General features: G+C 50.6%; 1 protein-coding gene across 8 annotated transcripts in view; it reads right to left on the reverse strand.

Moving 5' to 3' along the window:
* Nucleotides 1–586: 586 nt before the first annotated feature.
* The window catches only part of DISP1 (dispatched RND transporter family member 1), a 102,993-nt gene continuing 79,253 nt past the window's right edge, over nucleotides 587–24,326 (reverse strand). For 7 of the 8 annotated variants that reach the window (XM_045587093.1, XM_045587090.1, XM_045587091.1 and 4 more), the window contains 6 exons: nucleotides 18,600–18,629; nucleotides 14,371–14,494; nucleotides 13,445–13,572; nucleotides 13,014–13,111; nucleotides 11,618–11,715; nucleotides 587–4,173 (listed from right to left, as the gene is read on the reverse strand). In XM_045587093.1, the coding sequence (XP_045443049.1) occupies nucleotides 610–4,173; nucleotides 11,618–11,715; nucleotides 13,014–13,111; nucleotides 13,445–13,572; nucleotides 14,371–14,494; nucleotides 18,600–18,629 (4,042 nt within the window). In that variant the 3' untranslated portion in view covers nucleotides 587–609. The remainder of the gene's footprint in view (nucleotides 4,174–11,617; nucleotides 11,716–13,013; nucleotides 13,112–13,444; nucleotides 13,573–14,370; nucleotides 14,495–18,599; nucleotides 18,630–24,326) is intronic. The other variant, XM_045587096.1, reaches the window with a different exon arrangement.

The raw sequence follows: 24,326 nt of genomic DNA on the forward strand, positions 1-24,326 counted from the left end.
GATGGATGGAGGTGGCATGGAGTCCGGGCACCATGAGACCCCTCGCAACTCTCTTTGGAAAGCCCGGAATAAGAGGAGGATCTAATTTGGAAAACTCTTCCTAGAAAATAACAAATGCACTTTTGTGGGGGGGCGTGGTATTTAGAAATACCTCCACCAGTTTCCTTCAGAGGGACCGACCTGAAGGCAGGATGCCGAGGGTTAGACTTCCTCAGCTCCAGCGGAAGGCGCTCTCCTAAAACCCACATCGGAGGTGCAATCAAATGTCCTCACTGCGGACACCCACAGGCACCAGAAGAGGCCCCCAGGCAGATGGGGCTCCCGGAGAAAGGAAACTTCCAGGTTAACTCACACTCCGCGCTGGCTCACTGCGAGGAGACCCTTCTTTTTCAAACCGGATTTAGGGGGCAAACAACTGGACTTTCTGAAAACATAAACCAGACCTGCCACCACCTCGTTCACACGGAATACGCATCTCCCGGGACCTTGAACAAAGGGGGACCTTCTTCCTGCACATGTGGCTCCTTCTCTGACCTCGTGGGTCTCATTTCCCCTTCAAAGGAACGATCGAGGCGCCGGGTCGGGGTTCAGGATTTAATACTGCATTTATTAAAGTGTCTTTATTAACAGACTCTCGCCGGAAAGTTCCGCGTGCGCTAAGGCGGCGGGCGCGGCGGCCTCGAAGGCGGGCACCCGGCAGTGCGCGGCCCCGCATCGCGCCCGGGCCGCCCTGCCGCAGCCCTGGGCGCCGGGCGGGCGGGCCCCGCACCCGGCCTCCCCCGCCAAACGGTTCGGTAGAAACGCGGGTTCGTTGGGATGTAAGTGTTCGGAGTTCACGGGGACGCCGGTCTGTGGCGAGGGGGGCTCGGCGCCCCTGTCCGCCCCGTCGGGCTGCCCCAACGACCCAGACTCCCTGTCCTCGGCCCCCGGCCCGCCCGCCGCGGTCCCCGCGTCTCCCTGGGGACCGGGCCCCCTCTGGCTGTCCTCAGGGTCGCCTGCTTTTGGCGAGGACCCCGCGCTCCTGCGGACAAGGGCTGCCAGCTCGGCCACCTCGAGGCCCTGCCTGCTGTGCCCGCTGGCCCTGCCCGTGGTGTCCTGGGCCTGCGTGTGCTGCCCGGGCTGGAGGCAGCAGCCCCGGGGCGGGGGCGCTCTGCCCTGCAGGCAGGGGCAGTGGTGGACGTGCGGGACGGGGTGCGCCATGGGGGGCAGAGGGGCCACGCCGTTCTGCATGTGCACGAAGCTGCCGGCGGCAGCAGCGGCAGCAGCGCGGGCGCACTGGTGGCACAGGCCGTCCCCCACCTGCTGGCAAGGGGGAGGGCCGTACTGCAGGCGTCTGTAGGCACCGGGGCAGCCGCACCTCTGGCTCAGAGAGAGGAAGTGCAGCGCCGGCTGCAGCAGGGCGGGGCTCGGCTCGCTCCTGGCGCCCTGGCCCGGCTCGCCGGGGTACGCCGCGGGCACGGGCACCCCCGCGCTCTTGGCCGGGCCCGTGAGGAACTCGGGGCAGACGTGGGTGTCCTCGTAGGCGGCCTTCTCGGAGGCGGGGCCGCTGGGCGGGGAGGACGCCAGAGGCTCCAGCTCATAGAACTCCTGCTCGGAGGAGCCGGGGTTCTGGCCCCGGGGGCCCGCCTGGTAGGCGCCCAGGCCGTGCGCTTTGCTCGGACCCTTGTCCGGCGGGCTCGCGGGCAGGCGGCGGCGGGAGAAGGCCCCGCACCGGAGCCTCCGGGGCAGCGGGATCTGGCCGCAGGCGCCCTGCGGCCCGAGGCAGCGGCACAGGCACTGGAAGAAGAAGGTGGCGAAGGCCCAGCTGACGCACATGATGAGCATCATGAAGGTGCCCAGCTGCGTGTAGGCCAGCACGGTGGACGGCATCATCATGGCGCCGGCCACGAAGGTGGTGAGGGCGGCCATGGCGATGGCGGAGCCCATGCGGCTCAGGGAGAAGACCACCTTCCCCTCCCGGTCGGCGTCCGGGGCCAGGCGGTACGCCACCCCGTAGTGGACGGCGAAGTCCACCGACAGGCCCACGGCCACCGAGATGGTGACGGACTCCAGCACGTTCAGCTCCCAGCCCAGCAGGACCAGGGAGCCCACCGTGACGAAGATGGTGCCGGCGATGGACACGATGGCGTACAGGCTGATGATCACGTTCCACGTGGTGAGCAGCATCACGCTGAAGGCCACGGCCACGGACAGCCCCATGGCCACCAGCGTGCCGTCCGAGAGGCTGTCCTGCAGGTCGTAGAACTCCAGGTTGCTGACGAACCAGCCGTTGCCCAGGCCCTCGGGGGCCGAGCTCAGCTCGCGCGAGATCCAGGCGTCCACCTCGCGGTAGAACTGGTGCATCTTCTCGTAGGCCAGCGTGAAGAGGTAGGTGCTGGGGAACTCGAGGACCACGGCCCGGATGGTGTCGTTGATGTCGAAGCGGGGCCCCGGCGTCTTGCTGTCCAGGTGGTAGCCGGTGCTGCGCTCCAGCTCCATGATGGCCCGCTTGATGCACAGCTCGAACACCTCCTGCTTGTAGGGGAAGCTCCAGCGGCTGCAGCACGGGTACAGGGCCGGCTCGTCGCAGTCCTGATTCTCCATCCAGCGCTTGAAGGTCTCGATGAAGCAGCTGGTGAAGTCCTGCTCGTCCGTCTGGTGGAAGAACGTCTGGTTCCGCAGCTTCTGGCAGAAGCGCAGGATCCACACCTGGGACGCGGGGCTGGCCATGTTGAAGCTGCTGTCGAGCGTCAGCCGGCCCTTGCTCTTGGGGTTCAGCGGGTTGCCGTTGTCCTCGGGCGACACGCCCCAGACCACCGTGATGGGCATGTGCAGCTCCTCACCGTGGCGCACGCGCTCGAACATGAAGAGCTTCTTGTGCTCGGCGTCGTAGCGCTCGAAGGGGTGGGACGCCCGGAACACCTGGAACTCGGCCAGCTCCAGGGAGGGCAGCTTCATCTTGGGGTTCACGCACACGACGTAGGCGCCCCCCACCGTCAGGGCGAGGAACCAGAGGAGCCAGAGGTAGCGGAACTTGATGACGAGGCAGGGCAGCACCTTCTCGAAGAAGACGCGCGAGGCCTCGGAGGCGGCGAGCAGGGCCCGGCGGGCCGCCCGGCGCGCCGCGGCCCAGCAGCCCTTGTCGGGGTGCGCCCGCGGCCGGGGCCCCCGGGAGCAGGGGAGTGCGTTCAGGAGGTACCGCTCGTGCAGCACCACCACGGCGGGCAGCCAGGTGACCATGAGCAGGTAGTTGACCAGGATGGCGGTGCCCGCGTACACGCCGAAGCAGCGGATGGCCGTGATGTTGCTCACGTAGTTGGCGTAGAAGGCGGCGGCCGTGGTGAAGCTGGTGACGAACATGGACAGGGCGGCGTGCTGCAGCGTGGCGCCCACCGCCTCCGCCGTGTCGGCCCGCGGCTTGTCGCACTTGGTGTGGTTCCACACGTCGCACAGCACGAAGGCGTCGTCCGCCCCGATGCCCACGAGGATGACGAGCGCCGTGAGGTTCATGAAGGGGAAGAACTCGAAGTTGAACACCACGCGGTAGAGGAAGTAGGCGACGATCAGGGAGCTGATGACGGCGAACATGGTCATGAGCGTGATGAACACGGAGCGCGTGTACACGCACATGACCAGCAGGACGATGACGATGGCGATGGCGGGGTACACCGTGTCCATCAGCAGGTAGTCCTGGAACAGGCTGTGCTTGATGCCGAACTCGATGCCCGCCACGGTGGTGACGCCGTCGGACGCGTTCCAGCGCTCGAAGTTGTCCAGGTAGATGCCCATCATGCTCTCGCCCTTCTCGGTGGGCGAGAAGAGCATGCTGTACTTGAGGGCGGGCGCGGGCTGGTCGGCCGGCCTCGGGGCCAGGAAGTCCTTGTCCACCAGGTAGTGCAGGATCTGGTAGACGGCGTTGTACTTGGCGCACTTGCGCGGCACGTGGGCGCACTTGAGCTGGTCCTTCCTGCGGGCCGCCGCGTCCCAGCAGTCGGGCTCCAGAGTGCCGTTCTGGTAGTGCTTGGCGCAGGCGCGGAGCAGCTTCAGCGTGTGGGCCACGTCCCGCTCCACGATCTTCTGGCAGGACGAGCGGTTGTTCAGGATGGCGATGTAGTTGCCCAGCGTCCAGCTGGGGCAGCAGGAGGCGGCCGTGGTCCTCTGGCAGAGGTCGCTGAACTGGGGGTGCGCCCTGATCTGCAGAGACAGACACACGGGGAGGGCTGGCGTTTAAAACGGGGTCGCTCACCGGGGGGGACAGCATAGCTCAGGGGTCGAGCATCGACCTATGAACCGGGAGGTCACGGTTCGATTCCCCGGTCAGGGCACATGCCTGGGGTGCGGGCATGAGCCACAGTGTGGGGCGTGCAGGAGGCAGCCGATCTGTGATTCTCTTATCGATGATGTTTCTATCTCTATCTCTCTCTCTCTCTTCCTCTCTGAAATCAATAAAAACATTTAAAATAAATAAAGTGGACAGGTTGCTCAAAAGTCTGGGTTAAGGTGGCCAGGGATTTACAGAAGGTAAAAGCTATTCTCGTGTGGATGCCCAGTGTGACTTCCCCCCGGAATCCCGCTGTGGCCAAATCCTCATGAGGCTACCTCACTCTGAACAACGAAGTACTTCATGGGGATGACAGGCAAGTGTGAACCAACTCCAACCAGTGCTGGTGTGATCTCAGAAAGGGGAGGAAATTAACACCTCTTGGGCAAACAAGCCCTTTCAAAGTCCCTCTAAAAAGCAATAAGGTGGATGGCATGCACATCTACAGGATCAGTGAAGAGGACAATGGCCCAATTGATTCGTGCCACCAATCTGTGGCTTTGCCCAAAGTTTCTGGTTATCAGTGTGAAATGCTGGGTGATGAAGGCATATTGACTTGATCAACCCAGCTGGAAGCAAAATGCCATCCCCTAGAGAACTGTCAGTGAATCAGGAAGCCACCGGCTGGGGTGGCTCAGTGATTAAGCGACGACCTAGGAACCAGGTGGTCATGGTTCGATTCCTGGTCAGGGCACATGCCCGGTTTACAGGCTCCTTACACGCCCTGTAGGGGGCATGTAGGAGACAGCCCATCAATGACTCTCTCTCATCATGGATGTTTCTCTCTTTCTCTCCCTTTCCCTTCTTCTCAGAAGTCAATAAAAACATATTTAAAAAAAAAGGGTGTGAATATTTTTTTTATTAAACCCACCTTGGTCTTTATTAAAGTGGGCTTTGCCAATCACGCATGAAATACCTTCTCCCAGGGGAGGGCATGTTGGCACAAATCACCTCTTTGGAACCGAAACTTAGTGAAGAACAAGTCACTCAGAACCTAAGCTCTGGCCATCAAGATGCGCAGTTAAGCTTTTGAGGAGTCAAAAGTTCTCTGTGGATTTTTGACAGCACAGAAGGCTGGCACCCCAAACCCCCAAGCCGTTCAAGGTCAACTGTACTTCACTGGGACTATGATAAAATAAACTGGCCACGTACTGGGAACTGGTGGTGTTGGGAGACTTCCACGTGAGGAATTATTCTGTTATTCTACTTCTGCATTGGTGTGAACATTTCCACAATCAAAAGCTGTTTTTAAGGATACTCTGGCCCTAGCTGGTTTGGCTCAAAGGATAGAATGTTGGCCTGTGGACTAAAGGGAACCACGTTCAATTCTGGTCAAGGGCATATGCCTGGGTTCTGGGCTCAATCCAATCCCCAGGAGGGGGCATGCAGGCGGCAACCAATCAATGATTCTCATCATTGATGTTTCTATCTCTCTCCCCCACTCCCTTCCTCTCTGAAATCAATAAAAATATATAAAAAATAAAATAATCTGTCGGGGGTTAAAAAAAAAAAAAAGCCAAAAAGGTTATCATTCAAGTGTCCTAAATTAATGTTTATTTTAACAAAGCCCTCATTTTTAAGTTCACTTCCGAAGAGCGATAATTACTTGACATTTCACCAAACAGGATAATTCGTATTTAGCTGCTTCCAGGAGAAGACAGTCACACAGGCTGTCAGGGGAAGCGGCTGCCCAGCAGACACCCTCTGGGCGTGGTGGCAGCTCACCAGCTCCCTCCCTACAGAGAGAGAACCCGCAGGCCTCCAGACTCAGCCTGGGGAGCTGAGAAGCAATGCAGCCCTAATGTCTGACCGCTTTCAGGTGGAGGAAGACAAATGGTGCCCATCGTGAAACCCGGGACCCGCTAGAAGGAGCCTGTTTGAGCGGATGAAGTGAAAGATAAAGGGAGCAGGTTGCCAGCTGAAGCTGGGGAAGCAGCACAGAATCCTGTCCTTGAACGACCTTCACAAATATGAGCAGGGTTGTTGTTTTCCACGAGGGCCTCTGATCAAAGATGAAAATGTTGGACCAGTGAACACCACGTGGACGGCCACTATCAACAACCAACGCCAGCAGCCTCCGGAGAGGCGATCCTGATGCCAAGGCGGCGCTGGCGGATGGACCAGCTGGAGGGCGCATGCAGGGTCAGAAGTAAGGACAGTGCTGAGACGTCGCGACAGTACACTTACCCGGGACTGGAAGCTGAGGCCCTGAGTCTAAAGGAATGGAGTACAAGGAGCTGCCTAGGCAATCAGGAGTGAGGCCGTATGGTCCCATCCGCCCTCCGTTCAGAAGAAAATAAATGTTCCTGACGCCTGTGAATACGGCACAGTGGTTCTTGCCCTCAAGTGACTCAAGAGCGACAGGGACATCAGACCAGAAATCAGTAATTCTAACTCAGTGTGAGAAGGAACACCGTGTTATGTAGAAGGGTCTGTGTGAACCTGCAGATGGGATGCGAGGGTGAATCCATGTGTGGACAGAGGCCCTAACTTGGTGGAGTGATTTAGCCAGCTAACACTGAGTGGCCAGATTATTATGATTTCTGAATGCATAATAACCTAGCCACTCATATATATATATGTATATATATATATATATATATATATATATATATATATATATATATATAATGTTAGAGGCCCAGTGCATGAATTCGTGCATGGGTGGGGTCTGGCCAGCCTGGCCAGGGTGAGAGGATATGAGCAGTTAGCCAGCCTGCTTGTTGGTCACACTCCTATTGAGGGGAAAATTTGCCTATTAGCCTTTTATTATATAGGATTTACACGGAGTGGCCAGATTATTATGCGTTCAGAGGTCATCATCATCTGGCCACTCCGTGTATATGGCCCTGTGGGGCTTGGCAAGCAGGTATGCCTTCATGCAGAAGACATGTTTCTGCCATATTTTGGGGAAAAGAGTTCATAGGGATGATTTCACAATCTTTGACATTTATAAAAACAGGAACAGAGAGGACTTTCTTGTAGCTCTTGTGAGCACCGTAACTCTTCATCGGAGGCATTCGCAAACTGGCTGCTGGAAAGCCAGCTGCTTATGTGGCTGAAACGTGTCCCTGCACATTTCCTGGTCAGACTGCAGGGGTGGGGTCGGCTTAAAATAGCGGGCAAAGGAAGAAGAGAGAACAAGGAGGAGGCGGCAGAGTTTTAAATACTATCTTCACTTTCAAAACTAGCGGCTGCGTTGGGGCTATTTTAAGGGGCTGAGAAAAAGCTACAGGGAAGCAAGTCACCCCTTAATCCCAGGTTCTAGTTCTAGTGACTGTGGCCTCTCCTCCCCCACGTGCCCATGGGCCTTGTGACTGGACAACCGAAGGGACTCGGAGCAAAGAAAAGGCGAGGACGCCGGACCTTCCTTAGGATAAGCACCGGGGAGGGCCTGGCTGTCCACGAAAGCTGCCCTGGCACCGAATCTCAAATCCCTCGTATCAGCGAATCGCTCAGAGTCCTGACTCGGACGAGGCGCAGAGACTAAGAGGCAGGGACAGGGTTTCCAGCGGAGACAAGACAAAGAAGCTCACTCTTGGCACGAACAAACGACCAACTGCCGGTGGGGCCCCGAGGTCAAAGGGCGGAAAGGGAACTGAGACGATGGGGTGTCAACTGAGGCTCCTGAGAAAGACGAAGGAACAGACTGTCAGGAGGGAGCTGACAGCTCGGGAACCAAGCTCTTTGTTCGGGGGCAGGGGAGAGAGGAGGGTATTGGGAGGGGGACAGGGCTGTGGACTCAGTGTGTCTGGGGCTTGTTGTGGGAACGAACACTGGGGTTGAACTGGGTGTGCTGTCAGCACAGGCAGGCGACAACGGAAGCATCAGGTCCCCCTGGATATGACACTGAGGACCCTGAGTATTTCACTGAGGACCAGATGTTTTCTAGGGTCGACCTACTGACAGTTATAAGCTCTTCTGCTCTGTGTCATGTGGGTGTGTGTCCCACTGAACCTGATACTGTTAGTCATCAAGTGCTTAAGGACAACACTAGCATCTGGGGGGTGGGGGGGAGGATGGAGGGAGATGGCCAGGTAGTCTTGGGACACAGTTCGCTCAAACCACAGCAACAAATCAAAGCCCGAAAAGGGTCCGGAGCGGGGAGATTAAAAAAGGCACCGCAACAACCTGAAATAATCTGAAATCCGACCTGCTAACCAAGAGCTCAGATGCCATAAATATCTTATCCCTACGGGAAAGGCTTACTGTTCACTGTTCACGGCAGAGTTAGAGATTAGAATACAAAGGCACTAGCCCTTGGCAAAAATAGCTTTTGATTTAGCAAGTTAAAATGATAAGCATGAAAAAATAAAATGAAATGAAATGACAAGCATGCCCTCTGAGGCGGAATTGGGGGACCCCGGGATCCAGCTATTCACGTGCTGGTGTGGGTCTGTCCCCGGCTGGGCCCCTCGCTGAGAGGCGTGTCTTGGGTACGTTCCTCGCGTTTCACAAGCGGACCACAGCGCTCAGGGTGTTCTTGCTACGGATTACAAATCTGACCGCACAGCTATCCATCCTTACCCGGAGCCCAGGGGAGAAAAACTCTCGGAGAAGCAGAGTGCACCCATCCCTTTAGAGTCTGCATTCTGCAAGGGCATTGAAACCACAAGGCCACAGACTTAGATTTCCTTGCACTCAGCTCTTGTAGAAATGCTTCTGCTACACCGTGTTCCTGCCTCCGACCTGCCTGAGACGGGGTCTACCAATCAGCTAGGGGTCCATACTGTGTCCGGGAGCAGGGTGAGGACCTGGAGCACGTCCTGCGTTTTGATGGAGGTGTGAGGAGTGAGGGACGGTCCTCGCCTGCCTTACTGTCAGGGGGAGCAGGGCGACCTCTAGAAACAAACTGGTTACCCCATTTCTATGGCTTTCCCCCCGATATGAATTGCTTTTTGGGGCGGCGGCTCTCAGGGAGGGTGCAGACAAGTCTGCGGTTCCCGATGGGGCAGTGTACAGGGTTACAGGGTCTGTGTTCTTTCATGTAAGATCTCAGCCTTAGCTTCATGATCTTCTTCTTCCGCTACTTTCCCTTCGTGTCATGCATTCAACTTGTTTAACATGTCCGTTCTGTATGCCTTGTGTGAAGCCACCACCTCTTGGTGCTGATTTTATCCATCTGCTTTGTCTGCATACGGGTTACATATGAAATTGTATTGCTTCCACTCAGGAAAGCTCTAGCGCCTAAACCCTGCTTTCTGGCTTTTGAGTCTTTGAAGGCAACACAGAATGAACTGCTAGCTCTAACGGTGACTTATTCCAGGCCATGCTGACTCTCAGAGGTTCTTCTGAGTGGGAAATGGCGTCTACAGTAAAACTGAACAAAAATGGGGTATTTCCTGCATTTTGGGAGCATGAGGCACAGGCTGGAGTGAGACCTGGCCGGGCTCAAATCCTCCATTTGCTACTTCCCTCCGGTGCGAACTCTCCTCATCTATCAAACGGCAATACGCACAGCCTGTGGGGCTCAGTGGTTGAGCAGTGACCCATGAACCAGGAGGTCATGCTTATGGGCCAATGCTTAGGTTGTGGGCTTGATCTCCAGTAGGGGGTGTGCTGGAGGCAGCCGACTGATGTTTCTCTCTCTCCCTTCCTCTCTCTGAAACCAATAAAAAACATTTTAAAAATAAATACAACGGGCACTAATAGTACTTAATTCATAACACTGTGGTGCAGATGCATAATAATTCAATGAATAATGAAATAATTGGCTAGGTGTCTGGGACACGTCCTGGCAGGCATCAGCAGCACTCAATAAACATCAGCTCTTAATCAACAGCGTGAATTCCGTCACTACGGCATCTTTGGGGGGAGGAAGGTCTATAGATCCACTGTGAAGGTGGGATAACGAGGAGGAGGAGGCATGGAAGGGAAGGAGTTATTCTCACCTAAGGTGAGAACATCCATTAACAGCCCGGATAGTACCAGCTACAAGGTCCAAGGTCAAGGGCCTGGTGAGTAAGGTGAAGGACGGGGCATGCAGTCTACTCATGGCAGAGACTCTACCGCCCCCTCCCCCGCGCCTCACAGTCCACAGAAGAAGGTGGGGCCCGTGACAAGGAGAAATACCGAACTGATCGCCGTGGGAGAGAAGAAAAGGTGGCGGACGAAAGCTGATGCTGGGAGGGAACCGCTGTCTGTTTACTGATGGTCTGCGCCCCTGATCTGTTTGGAGCTGGACAGAGACAAGATGGCACTCGCAGCAAATCCTGACAGCTCAGCCCCGGGGGAAGCTCCTTTACAAAAGGTATCAGGACGGAGAGTCAGGAGATCTGGGCCAACTAGCTAACCTGAAGAGCCACGTCCGTTCTCACAATGAGACTGCTGGTCTGGGGGATCTCAGCGTCCTTTCTGCCTCGTACCCATTAAGGACCGCTGTTGTCAGAACAGGCCACTGCTCTGATGGCCAGCCTGGCTCCTAGCACTGCGTGCGCTTCCGCTTTCAGCGGCACCTTAGGGTAAGTGACCAGACATCCCGCTGTTGGCGGGACAGTCCCAATTTTTAACAATTTGGATTTCCTTTCCAAAAATCGGGACAAATTGTTAAAAATCGGGGCTGTCCCGCCAACAGCGGGACGCCTGGTCACCTTACCTTAGGGGGACACTAAGAATGCAGTGAGTTCCTTCCCGCTGGTCACTGTGCTCGGACGGGCCCAGGAGGGACATCAGACGGCAGCTTCTACCTGGAGAGGCTGCCTCTGAGCTCCTGAAGCTGACAGCTCTCCCAGGCCCGGGGCGGCCTTGGCCCGCTCTGGCCTGAGCCAGGCAGGTCTGGGGCTCCAGGACAGGAAGTGCTGCTGCCAGCATCCCCTGCCTTCTCCTGTGGGGGTTACTCCTGCCATTCGCACAGATCCCAGCTTTCTAGCTTTCTAGCCTTTGATGTCCCTTCCCCGGCCGGCCCGGGGCCCTGCATTTTCCTTTGAGCCTCGGGGAAATGGCCCGGATGGGAGGAAGGCGTGTGATTAAGGTGCTGACAGTTGCCTCAGGGGGAAGCGGGGTGAACAATGAAAGCAGATTAGGAGAGGAAATAGGACAAAGGAAGGAAAAAAAGAGTCTTAACTGTGATCCTGAAAGGAGAGCTGCGGTGAAAGAATACAAAAGACTGTCAAGGACAAAGAACAGGAGAGCGAAAGAAAAAAAGTCCTTTATTAGGGAAGACAGAGGGGAGGGTGGGGAGGAGACACTTTGATCCTGGGAAATGCTTTCTCCTCGGCAGGTGAGCCCGAAAGGACTCAGGCAGAGCTCTGCAGTGAAAGGAGTTTCAGAACCATCGCCTGGCGGGTGCCAAACCTACTTCAGTTTCCCTTTACATACCCTTGAATTATCTACATTGCACATCGATTTAATTGCGGGTAAGTTCCACAGCGTCTCTCCGCCGGCCGAGGTAAACACCACTCGGGAATAGCGGTCACCTGTGGATGGGAAACAAGAAGAGAAACAGGGTTATACATTATTCATGGACTCGTTAGACCTGGCATTCAGAAGCGATCCAAACTGGGAAGCCACGGGGACAATTCATTCCCGCCAGGGGAGCCCTCCCTTCGACAGATGCCAGAAGAAAATGCTTTAAAAAAAACAACAAAAAAACCCCCACAAACAAACAAAAAAAAGCAACAGCTATGACATTGTCTACTCTGCACCTGAAAAACCACAGTCACATGACAAATGAAGTCCGGGTCAGACTCAATGAGGAAGAGCCATCCATACGAACGTTCAGCTGGCAGTAACTGAATGGCTCTCTCTTAACCCCACAACACGTCCCCTCGATGGCATGTCACATCCGGGATTGACGCACGAAGGACTGCTGAGGATGGGGGGTAAGGATGCTCTCTTCTCTGGCAGCTGACCAGAGAGAAGGCAGGGCAGGTGATCCATTAAAGGCACTAAATGCAGTCTGCTACGTACAGGCTGCTGGCCAGGACCACGGACCTCTCCATGTCCTGGCTGGGCTCACCAGACAGGAAAACTGTATCTGAAGAACACCCTCAGATAAAGATGTTTCTGAGTGAGGGAGGCCGTGCTACCTTCTGGGAAGGGCGTGGTCTTTGGCGTTAGAGCTGGGTGTGCTGTTAGTGATGGATTAAATAGAGAAGTGCGGAGACCGGATAGCAGGACACAGGCTTTATTGGAGGGAAGAGTCCCCCTGCCGGCTGCTTCCAGAGAGAGGGGCGGAAGAGAGCGAGGGCCGGGGTACAAGCACCTTGAAGGATAGGGGACGGGGCTTGGGGCACTCAGCACACGCTGATTGGTGATTAGGGACCGAGGGACTTAGGAATCGGGGGCTTAGGGTATTTGGCAGGTGCTGATTGGTGGTTCAGAGCTCAGGAATGTTTGGCAGCAGGTGAGGTTTCCGTCTGTCCATTAACTGGAGGAAGGGAGGATCTATCAGTTAGACCTAGCAGGTGACCTTGGGCAACATACTGCTTCTCTGCACCTCACTGGGTAGATGGAGACAGCAACACCATCTCAAACAGCCGTGGGGTCCAAAATCAGGTATAACTCAATCCTGTCTTCCTTATTCATTCTCGTTACAGGTAAACAAATCCAGAGCAGTGGCTGACTGACCTAGAGACGTACACTGACAAGTTAACGGAGCTAAAGCCTCTTTAAGACCAGCCACACAGTCTATCGGTCCCGATTTTAATCGTGTTCAGTCTCAAGAGGGCCAGGGAGCCGCTGAGCGCGGTGACCAGCCACACACACCACTCACTTGGAACATCGCAGAAAAAGCTATCTTTGTGGAAGTTCCAGTCGACTTCTCTCTTTTCTCTTTCGTAATGATCGTCCGACCATCTGTCGTCCCGATGGCTGAAACAGAGCAAGATGATCTTCAATAAAGTGCGAGCTATTTCAAGGCCCAGAAATGTGCCTGTAACAAGTACATCCTCAAGGTCATGGCCAACTTAGCAGTACAAATTAAGTTGGAAAGATTAATATAAGCAACCAACGTTAATTTTCTCACTTCTGAAAGGAAAAAAAGCCCCCAAATGCTCACTTTCTCATCCCAGTACAACAAAGTCGGACTAGACAATGACAATTTAAACATGCTTTTGAGCCACACGTTTTATCTTTTTGCTCAGGCAAAGTTTCAAAGCGGAATTCACTACGCGATGTTTTGTCTGAACGTTAGTAAATGATTACCTTCTGGCTTGCTCATCTGCATATTTAAAGGGATAATTGGCTAAGGTTGCTTTGTAGCCTGTATTTTTCACCATGTTATTCCACGTGACCAGTCTCTGGCCTATCGTAGTCCCTCTTGGTTCAAAACCCTACGGCGAAAAGTTACAAATTCCTGTTAGTGTACTTCATTTCAGGCTGAGGGCAGTTAAGCAGATTGGGAAAGCAATGTCAAGGTGATGAATAGCTTTGAACCGAAAATACAGACACAGAGGGTCCTTACTCCAGGGGTGACCAGTATTAAACCAAGATGACTTAACCTGATAATGATCACTTATTTGCCATGGTAGAACATTTTGGCTCTTTGGTATGTCACGTGTCTTGGGGAAGGGGGAAAAAAACTTACCTAAAGCTTCTCTTTCAAATGTATAAACTAAGCATTTCGTAAATGCCTGCTTTTAGGTTATAGCATATTATGGTCAAATTAAATTATATTGTGCATGCTACAGTGTTTTACAAAGAGGATATCATTAAACTTGCTCACGTTTTCCTCATTATGCTGCCCCAAAGCAGATTTTACTTAAAAACAGACCTTGCTATCGCTTAGCAATGCCGAAATTCCTTTAGCTCTTTTGGGGGGTTGGGGTGGGGGGGAGCGGGGTAGAAGCCAGTTTAAAGACTTCATGAAAATTTTTATAGTAAGCAGATTCTCCAGTGTCTTGCAGTGAGCATGTTTCTTGCCCTTTAAGGATCTGAGGACAGAGAAGCGACATCTCTGATTGGCAGAAAGGGGCGTGTAGACCCTTCCATGGCTTGAGAAGGTTTTTAAAAAATGGGATCCCATATAACAATGCAATCGGTATTAACATACTTCTTCTTTTTTTCTTTGTTAAATATTGTTTGGGGGTAAAGGAAATAGATAAACGCTTCTGGCCCAACCCCTTCCTTACCAGCAACGGGTCAGAGAAGTCAGGAAGCTCCGGCACCAGCACTCCGACCAAGGCACACACCACGATGAGCACCGTGCACATGCCCAGGACCACCACGGGCCAGTCGGCGAGCAGCGCCGCGTAGCTACGGAGGCAGAGAGAGAGCCTCTTAGAAGCAATGGTGAGCTTTGCTATCTCCGCTCTAGTGCAGGCATGTGTCCATGGGAGCCCTGACGAGTTGTGTTTCTATGTAACTGTAGGCGATTACAAGATCACTGTCCTCTCACTCCTGCGATGACACGTCAGCGGTCCTCATGCCACAGGCTGGGGGTCAGAACTCGGTCTATTTCTGACAAACACCATGTTCTATCGGCCTCTGTGTGTGGGACGGAGGATCTGAAATGTACCCTTCCTCCGCGGGAAGAAGCTGTATTCTGGCAGAGGATCCAAACTCCTCGCCCCTCTCCCAGAACTCTGGTGATTCCCATCCTCCAGAAGTGCTGGAAGAATAATTCAGCCCAGAAACAGATTCCTAGAGGGTCTATTTTTAAAACAGCCAAAGCAAACCAAAGAATCCCTGAACAGGTAACTGTCCTTCCAGCTAAAACCATAATGAAGATGCCCATTCGTCTGTGCGCTCCATGCAGCACAGATTTGTGCTTTATGTATTTATTACTGCAGGATCAGAGCCTAGAACAGTATCTTTTCAAAGGTGTTCGATAGCTACCTATTGATTAAATGAACAACCACTGTCCAACCACTACCGCCTGGCTTTCGTCTCTCACCACGCCCCGGGAAACCCCTCTCTGCCACCCAATGCCACCACCAAGCCATCCCCTCCAGACACCTTCCCACGCCCTCCTTCGCCTCCTCTGACCCAAAGACTACCTCTGTGCCCCTCCGGCAGACCTGGGCCACGCCTTAAGACCTTGACCCTAACTATACTGAACTTCTGCTAAAATGCAAAATCTGTCTTGCTAACTCCCAGTGTCTTGAAGTTTTATTACAAAAGAAAGAAATGTTTAAGTTGTGAACAATGACTCTCAAATTCTCATCCGTGCTAGCTCGCTGGGCTGCTGTGATGGCCATTTCTGGCTCATCTGAAACCAGCTTCTTTAAAAAAATATATATATATATTTATTTGTTTGTTTATTTATTTTTAATTGATTTCAGAGAGGAAGGGAGAAGGAAAGGGAGAGAGAAATAGAAACATCAATGATGAGAGAGAATCATTGATTGGCTAACTCCTGCACGCCCCCTTCTGGGGATCAAGCCCATTACCCGGGCATGTGCCCCTGATCAGGATTGAATCTGGGACCCTTCAGTCCACAGGCCAATGCTCTATCCACTGAGCCAAACCAGCCAGGGCTGAAACCAGCTTCTTTCTCATGTATTTGTGAATGGCTTCTCCAACATCAGGCTAGACACTACTGTGTAAACAAAGCCGAGCTGTAAATACCATTCTGGAAAAAAGCTGCCCTGTCTCTCTAAGAATAGATTGTTGATGTTTACATCCTATTCTCGCAGCTTCACAGATCTGGCTTTGTGGGGATATTTGCTTCCAACTACATTTTAATAAGAAAATTAAAATATAACAATTACGCTGTAGCCGGGACCGGTTTAGCTCAATGGATAGAGCATCGGCTTGGGGACTGAAGGGACCCGGGTTCGATTCCGGTCAAGGGCATGTACCTTGGTTGCGGGCATATCCCCAGTAGGGGGTGTGCAAGAGGCAACTGATCGATGACTCTCTCTCATCGATGTTTCTAACTCTCTATCTCTCTCCCTTCCTCTCTGTACAAAATCAATAAAATATATATATTAAAAAAAAAAAAAAAAAAAAAAAAAAAAAAAAAAAAAACAATTACGCTGTAAGGGAGCATTTGCAGTGTTGTGTTTTTAAATTACATTTTTATAGATTTCAGAGAGGAAGGGAGAGGGAGAGAGAGAGATAGAAACATCAATGATAAGAATCATTGATCGGCTGCCTCCTGTACACTCTCCACCCCTTCTCACCCCCGATGGGGATGGAGCCCACAACCTGGACATGTGTCCTGACTGGGAATCAAATGGTGTCCTCCTGGTTCACAGGTCAACGCTCAATCACTGAGCCGATGGGCGCCCATGGGCGCAGAGGTATTTTTCATCGTTATTCTTTTAAAAGTATCTTAGGAAAATAAAGCATGCTAGCTTGCACTTACAAGGAGTTCCTTTATATAGATTAGCATGTCATTTAATTCTCACAGCTTATGAGATGAAACCAAGGTGCAGCCTGCTATAAAATAAATAACAGAATGTAATGCACAGCATGGAGACTCGAGTTAATCATATTGTATTGCATATTTGCCAAAATAAAAGTCCTCATCGCAAGAAAAAAAAAAACCTGTGTGGTGACTGACTTAACTAAATTCACTGTGGTAATCCTTTTGCAATATATAGAATACTGAATCATTAAGTTGTACACCTAAAACTAATATAATATTACGTCAATTATATCTCAATAAAGAGTCCCAAAGCTTGGAATCCAGGTAGTCTAGTTCTAGAATCTGGCCTCTTAACCACTATGATATCATCTCTGTTTCAAACACAAGAGAGGCAAAAACCATCTGGAATAAGTCAGCTTCTTCCCCAATGCACATTTTAAATTAAATTCCTAAGCCGCACTCACAGCTCATTTCTCCAGGCTAAACCACCTCGATCCGCATGACTTCAAGTCTGACAATTACTCACTCATCAAGGGAAAATTCCGCCAGATAAGATGGGATGACCTTTTAAGAATAACTCTGAATGTCAGGAGAAGCTGTAAGCCACAACAGGCCGATGGTGATGGTTCAGACGTAACGGAACACACCCCGCGCTCCTATTCTTCATACTTTATTTCCTCCCCCACCAAACGCAAACTCAGGTGCAAGAAAAGGTTCTAGAGCAGTCAAGTCCTCAGTCAATAGCACACGTGAGGCTTTCTCTTTCTCACTCCAGGCTGCACAGAGGCCCTCACATGCCAGACCTTTAAAAGATCAGCCCTGCAAAACGAAAATGCCCCGGGCTCCCATCATGACTCACGACGTTAAATGGATCCATTTTCTTTCAAATGAGCCAGAAGCTGCTCACTTTCACCTCCAAGCATGTTATCAACAGACGGCAGTGGGCCTGATGGCTTAGCTTTCCTGCTGCGGTTTGCATCACCCCTGTAAGGACTTTGTGTGTTGTGTGTTCTCCGAAACGCTGCATGTACATGCGCAGCCACCTTCAGACCCGCTGCGAGGCCTGCTCCCCTCCCTTGAAAGCGTTTGGTTTTGATTTGGCAGCGCCGCTACCCAGACACACGTGTGCTGCCTACAGACGGCATTACGGTGTCAGCACACGCTCCTTTCCCGCGCTTCACCTGACTCCATCACAACCCTCCTCACCCAGAGGTGTCGGGAGCCAACCTTGCCGGGGGAGCTGTGCCCAGTTGAGAAAGGCAGTCAGCATCCGCAGCCTGGGAATGCCTCCCCAGGACCACGCTGTGGCTAGGGGTGTTTCTGCGCCTCCGGCTCCCTAGGCTGAGCCCTGGGCACCAGGCGAGAACTCGAGTGCCGTGCACGCTGCGCAACCAGACAGGGGCCGTGACGTGGAGATGCAAACCCAGGAAAGCAGGAGAGTGGGGACAGGAAGGAAACTGAAAGGGCCTGGGAAATCTCACTGCTGTGCGTTCTCGCTAAATTCCACTCCTGGCAAGTCCCAGTTCCAGGAATATAGTCTGACCGAGTTGAAAGAATAAGGCACTTGAACATGGTTTTCTTTGGAACGGGGACCAATGGAAGAAGTGTCAAAAAAGACCACTCCTGCCCGGCCGGTGGGGCTCAGTGGCTGAGCGTTGACCCGGGAACCAAAAGGTGGCTGGTTCGATTCTCGGTTCAGGGCACATGCCCAGGTTGCAGGCTCGATCCCCAGAAGGCAGCCGATCAATGGTTCTCTCTCATCACTGATTTCCCATCTCTCGCCCTCTCCCTCTCTGTCTCTGAAATCAATAGAAAAGTATTTTAAAAAAAGGACCACCCCTTTCACTATGTATGTTCTGCATATCTACAGATCACAGAGTACGTGTCTTCCATTGGCCTGTTGTGATTTTGGACAGACTTAGACTTTCTCCTTGGAAAAGCTGTGAGTGAGGAAGGTGGAGGCAGCAGCAAAACGTAGAGAAAATACGAGGAGGGAACAGCATGCAGGCAAGGTCGCTGTCTAATAAAATGATCCGGTTACTTTACCTTTTTGGTAGCTTGAAAGGTCTGGATGGTCTGAAAAAGAAAAAGCAAAGGAAAAACCATCAGAAACAAAGCACCATGACATAAAGGCTGATGTCTGTAGTCAGCATTTCACTCCTTTCTGCTTCTAGAAAAATCCTGGGGGCAACAGGGATTGGCTATCTCTAGGTCAAAAGTGATCCTCAGAACCATGGGGACAGGTTTTAAGATCTGCATCTGCAAAGGAACGTTTTATTACACATGTTCTGGGTTGTCACAAATGTCAATATTCTATTTCTTCCTATGTGGCACTGCTATCTTCCTATTGCTTTTTTTTTTTTTTTTTTTGCTGAGAAATTCATGGATCTGTGACTAGTTCACTCCTCGGAGACAGACACTAGGGATTCATCGCATTCTTTCTGCTTGAGTAACGACTTTATTTTATGTTCCACGTGAGACCCTCAGTGGAGATCGTCGACATCGATTGAGAAAGAAAAAATGGAGGTTCCCCCATAGGTCCCTCCTGGGAAAACACTGGATCCTTTTGAAGTTTTTATATTAAATGGACATGACAAGCAGATGTTTGAAACGCCCAAACCACAACTGCAGGTGAGACACGGAGTCCCTTTGATTGGCCGTGTTATCTCTCTCCCCCTCTCCCCCAGCGCGTCCCCAGAAAACGCCGGAGAGAGCAGGCAGGCGGGAACCCACTGCACACTTTCACCCCTCACATGGAGTCTTCCTCCATCTGTGAGATCTTCCCACTCGCAACATTTTTAAAAAATATATATATTTTATTGATTTTTTTACAGAGAGGAAGGGAGAGAGATAGAGAGCTAGAAACGTCGATGAGAGAGAAACATCGACCAGCTGCCTCCAGCTGCCTCCTGCACACCCCCCACCGGGGACATGCCCGCAACCAATGTACATGCCCTTGACCGGAATCGAACCCGGGACCTTTCAGTCCGCAGGCCAACGCTCTACCCCTGAGCCAAACCGGTTTCGGCCCCACTCGCAACTTTTAATACCTGTCTGATAAAAGCTGCAGAGTGGTTTTTCACATTCATTTTCTTTCTATAACGGAAGTTGGATTTATTTGTTTGCTTCTATGAGTTTTTATTTGCATAAGCCTGACGTGAGTTATAATTTTATTATAACACATTTCCACACTCACTGTTGTTCAATATTTACCTATCACGAGGTACCTCAAGTACAATTAGAAATGCTGAAAGCTACATTTAATGCATACTTACACAATGAATTAAAAATAGTGGCAGTGGCTACGGAAGTGAATTTCGTGACTGTCTGGATTACAATACAAAGAGGTCGCCCAAACGATCAGATTTATAAGTACATTTTGGGGCTGAGTCAACAAATATATTTCATTAATTTTAGTAAGATAAGAACCACACACACTTTCCTCCACTTTCAAAGCTTTATGGATCTCATCTATAAATAGTAAAATGTTCTGCATTTTCATTACCAACTGTACAAATTATTTAAATAAGAGTATAGATGTTAATTATAACATCGGTGAAGATACATTTGCATTTCTGAAAATAGGTTTATCTATTTTATGAATAAGACTAGGCCTCCATCAATTAGACCAGAGATTGAAAGTATAAACACAATGATAATTTATAAATTTGCCAATTATCTTCTCCTCTACCATCTGCCAGTTCCCAATTTTTAGTATAACAAAATGTCTCTATTCTGTTCAATGTAAGAGCTATTATTTGAGCTCAAAATTACATGGGAAGATTACTAATCTTTCTTCGATTCATTTCCCACATATTTTGGATTATTCTGCCCCTTCAAAATTACTCGCTATTGTACAATTTCAGTTTGCAAGGTTAAAAGTCACACCTGCTATTTAAAAAAAAACAAAAACCTTGGGGGAAGTTAAAAAAATAATAAAAATCCACTGTATCAAAATGAATTCCAGCAGTGAAACCAATACTCTGCAGCTGCTGTGACATCTTCATTTTACTAGCCAGGAGAGCAGACTGCTCCCTCCCCTCCTGCAGAAATTCTTTAGTTATGCCTTTAAGAACAACACTATATAGTGAATCGATTTTTCTTCCCAACCCACATTTTCTCATAGTCCTCCTTTAGCATAAAGATTAAATTTAGGTATTCCAAATAAAGGCCCGAAGCATTCATAAGTAAAGATCAAAGCAAAACGCTATAACACAGATTTTTATAAAAATAAAACTGATAGAAAAGGGTTTTCTCAGCCAAAAGTCTGAGGTTAAAAAAGAGAATCTGAGACCGTGGACAACTGAGAATTTTCTGGAGAAAAATGAGAACACTCCTTCGCCAGGGTGGGACCATATGTTCTCAGGCTGTAGTGGGGCTCCTGTGACACACTACTTCTGGCTAAACCTTGAATTCCATGTATGCATTTCACAACGGTGTAGATTCTGTTTGCAACCCCAAGACTATAACATATGCCAATAATGCCCAAATGCCACTCCAAAGTTTAGGAACTTATTCTAAGGAGAATGTATTAAAAAGACCACAGGAAGAAGAAGACTGTAATGAAATGGGGGTTCATCTTGGGTTTTAACCTCTCTGTCTTCCATCCTCGCCTGTAAAATAAAAAGAGTTGGATTCAATTATTCCTAAGGTCTTCTCCTGCTATGAAGTTCGACTGTATTCTCCTGTGGACTTTCAGCTCATAATTATTTTAACACACTGCTAGGCAAGAGCGCAGGAGCCAGGTTTCCCCATCAAAATTCTATATTGAAATATTCCACGTGAACAATCAATAAAAATAGTCCTCCAGTAAGGAAGGTAAGAACTAGTGTCCTAAAATGCTTTGGAAGGTAATGCTGGCTCCTTATGTGACTGGCCAGACCAATGGTTTAATGAAAAAGCGCTGGTGGGAGGAGAGGGCAGAGCTCCCTGTTCACTGAGACGGGCAGGAGGCTGATGAACTGGATGCCAGGAACACACCTGCACCAGCAGGTGTTAAAGGAGGAAGAAGCGCTGTAGGCAGTGGGACCAGGTCATCAAAGATGCTCGTGGTAAGAAGCGGTCAGACTCGGCCAGTTCACCAACCCAAAGGGCTTTCCCAGAAGAGCAAGCGTGAGAGTGTTCGCAAGTAAAAAGGGTTGTTTTTAAGATTCCAAAGCCTCTTTCCTGAGTTTCCCAACCACTGTCTAAGAAAGGCAGGATAAAATATTTATTTTTTAAAAATATACACATATAAATTTATGTAAATGCTTTTTATTGACTTTAGAGAGAAAGTGAGTGAGTGAAAGAGAGAAACATCAATGTGTGAGAGAAAGACCAACTGGTTGCCTCATGCATGCCCCCTACCAGGGATTGAGCCCCAAACCTGGGCATGTGCCCTCACCTGGGAATCGAACTGGTGACCTTATGGTGTCCAGTATGACCCTCAATGAGCTGAGCCACACCAGCCGGGATCTTTTTGTTTATTTATTTATTTATTTATTTATGATCTTTGATAAACATTTTTTGTTTAATGTTTTCCCATTCTAAAACATGAATTTTAATTTTTAAAGGAGGAGCCAAACTTGAATGAAGAGACCAATTTTGTTTTAATGTTGGTTTTGTTTTCTGATTAAAACACACATTCCTTTTTTCAGTCTGAAAATGCAGAAAAGTATAAAGAAGAAGAAAAAAAATCACCCTTACTCTCACTACACAGATCTAACCTCAGTTGGATCTATTTCCTTTCAGTATTTTACCCCGTGTGCCTAACTATACACATTAAAGATGCACAATTAGGGTCACAGTCTCAAGTGCTATCCAGCTGGATAATGAGCTTTTCGCCATGTAATTAAAATCTGAAAACAGGATTTTTATTAGCTGTATAATGTCCTATTCTTTTACCATTGCTTATATGCACATAACTAGTCACACTCACATATGTCTTCATGTCTCTTGTGCTTATATACATCTGAGTTTCCTATTTATTTAAAAGAAGTCTGTATGAAGGCTAAGGCATCACAATGGTGGCCAGTATTTCTTCCCTAGTTTGTGGCATGTTTTTCGACATGACTTTCTGGACATGCATTTTAAGTTTCGTTAGTAACTCCTAGGACTTCTTTTACAAGCAAAGAGTCGTCCTTAACCCGACGCCAGTCTGCCCCCGTTTCGCTTACTGTGCCTTTGAGAGGCGCCAGGTATCATCTGTAAAGCCGTTTTACGGAGAAAAGTAGAATCCGAAAATCCATTTTCATAAAACCCGTGCCATCTGATATTGTGACAATCATGTGCTGATTGTGGAACAAACATTGTGTAGCCAAGAGACTGACTTTCCACAGTCTGGCCGAGCCCCCAGCCGTCCCAGCGCGGGCTGTGGTATGGCGCCGTCTAGCAGAGCTGTTCCCTCGAGCTCAGAGTTCCTGGGTCAAGTGTGAGCGCTGGCTGGTCCCTCCAGGACTAGGACAGTGGGATAGGACATCTCTCGGTGAGCTGGGGCCTCTTGGTTAGCCAGACTTGGGGAAACGGGAGGAATGGGGATAGGGGACCCCCTTTCTGTGGTCCTGCTTCCTAACAAGGGCTGCCCAGGGTTTCCTGGTCTTGTCAAAAGTCAAATGTTAGCCCGGCCGCACTGAGAATGGGGACGAGGCAGAGTCAGGACCCCATGGAGCTGCCACGGGGCTCCCGATTCAGGTTGTCTACATGCTGGGGTCTGTCTCACCTGTCCTAGTGGATCCCCTGACCCACTTCTCCCCACAGAATCACACCGTTTTGGTAATTTTGGCTTCAGGATGGGCCAGGCCCATGCCTGAGTAGGCAGGACATCCTAATTCCCGTTAAAAAACGGATGGGTCATTTAGAGTGTTCTTCTTGCATCTGTTACTTGAAAACAACTCCGGGTAATGTAAGATCAGATGAGCTTATGAAATGGGCCCCCAATCAAAGATGAAACTTCAGTTCCCCCAGGATGGGCACATGCTAAGTTATAATCTAGAACAAAAATCCTAAAAGGAGCCAAAACCGGGGTGGCTCAGTGGATAAAGCGTCGGCCTGCGGACTAAAAGGTTCCGGGTTCGATTCCGCATGTACCTTGGTTGTGGGAACATCCCCAGAAGGGGGTGTGCAAGAGGCAGCTGATCGATGTTTCTCTCTCATCGATGTTTCTAACTCTCTATCCCTCTCTCTTTCTCTCTGTAAAAAATCAATTAAAAAAAAAATATTTTTTAAGAATCCTAAAAGGAAGTTGCATAAGCCTTTCTGCTTCTTCAGAACCTCCTCTTAACAGAGCAACGGCGGGGACCCCCAGGCCAGTGGTGTGACAGCAAGACCCCACGGGCCCGCCTTGTACACAGACCATTTCTCGCAAAGTAAACTCACATTCAGGCCTGAGTCAACTGAGCACAGTTCGTTTTCCCAGAAGCCGGCTCCCACCGTGGCGTTTTGGAGGGAAAGGCTCTCTTATGTAGAATCCGAGGGCTCTTTCTTGTCAAAAACGTTCAAAACACGTTTCTGTTCTTCTTCCTGGCCCCGGGTCTGGCTCTTCCATATGGAAAACTTAAATCTTTTCATAAGCTTGGCTCACGTGTGCGAGAGCATCTTTGGCGGAGGGACAGGGATGTGTTCCCATGTTCCCTTAGGAAGGCCGCCTTGGGCCAGTCCTGCACTTCCCTGTCGTCTTTAAATCACTCTTTTGTCATCTCTTCTTCTCCTGGAAGTTTCACACACACACACACACACACACACACACACACTCTGATGAGCAGTGGGCAGTAAAGCACCCAAACAGGAAGGCGACAG

Source organism: Pipistrellus kuhlii, unplaced genomic scaffold (assembly GCF_014108245.1).
Source record: "Pipistrellus kuhlii isolate mPipKuh1 unplaced genomic scaffold, mPipKuh1.p scaffold_m20_p_25, whole genome shotgun sequence".
NCBI lineage: Eukaryota > Metazoa > Chordata > Mammalia > Chiroptera > Vespertilionidae > Pipistrellus > Pipistrellus kuhlii.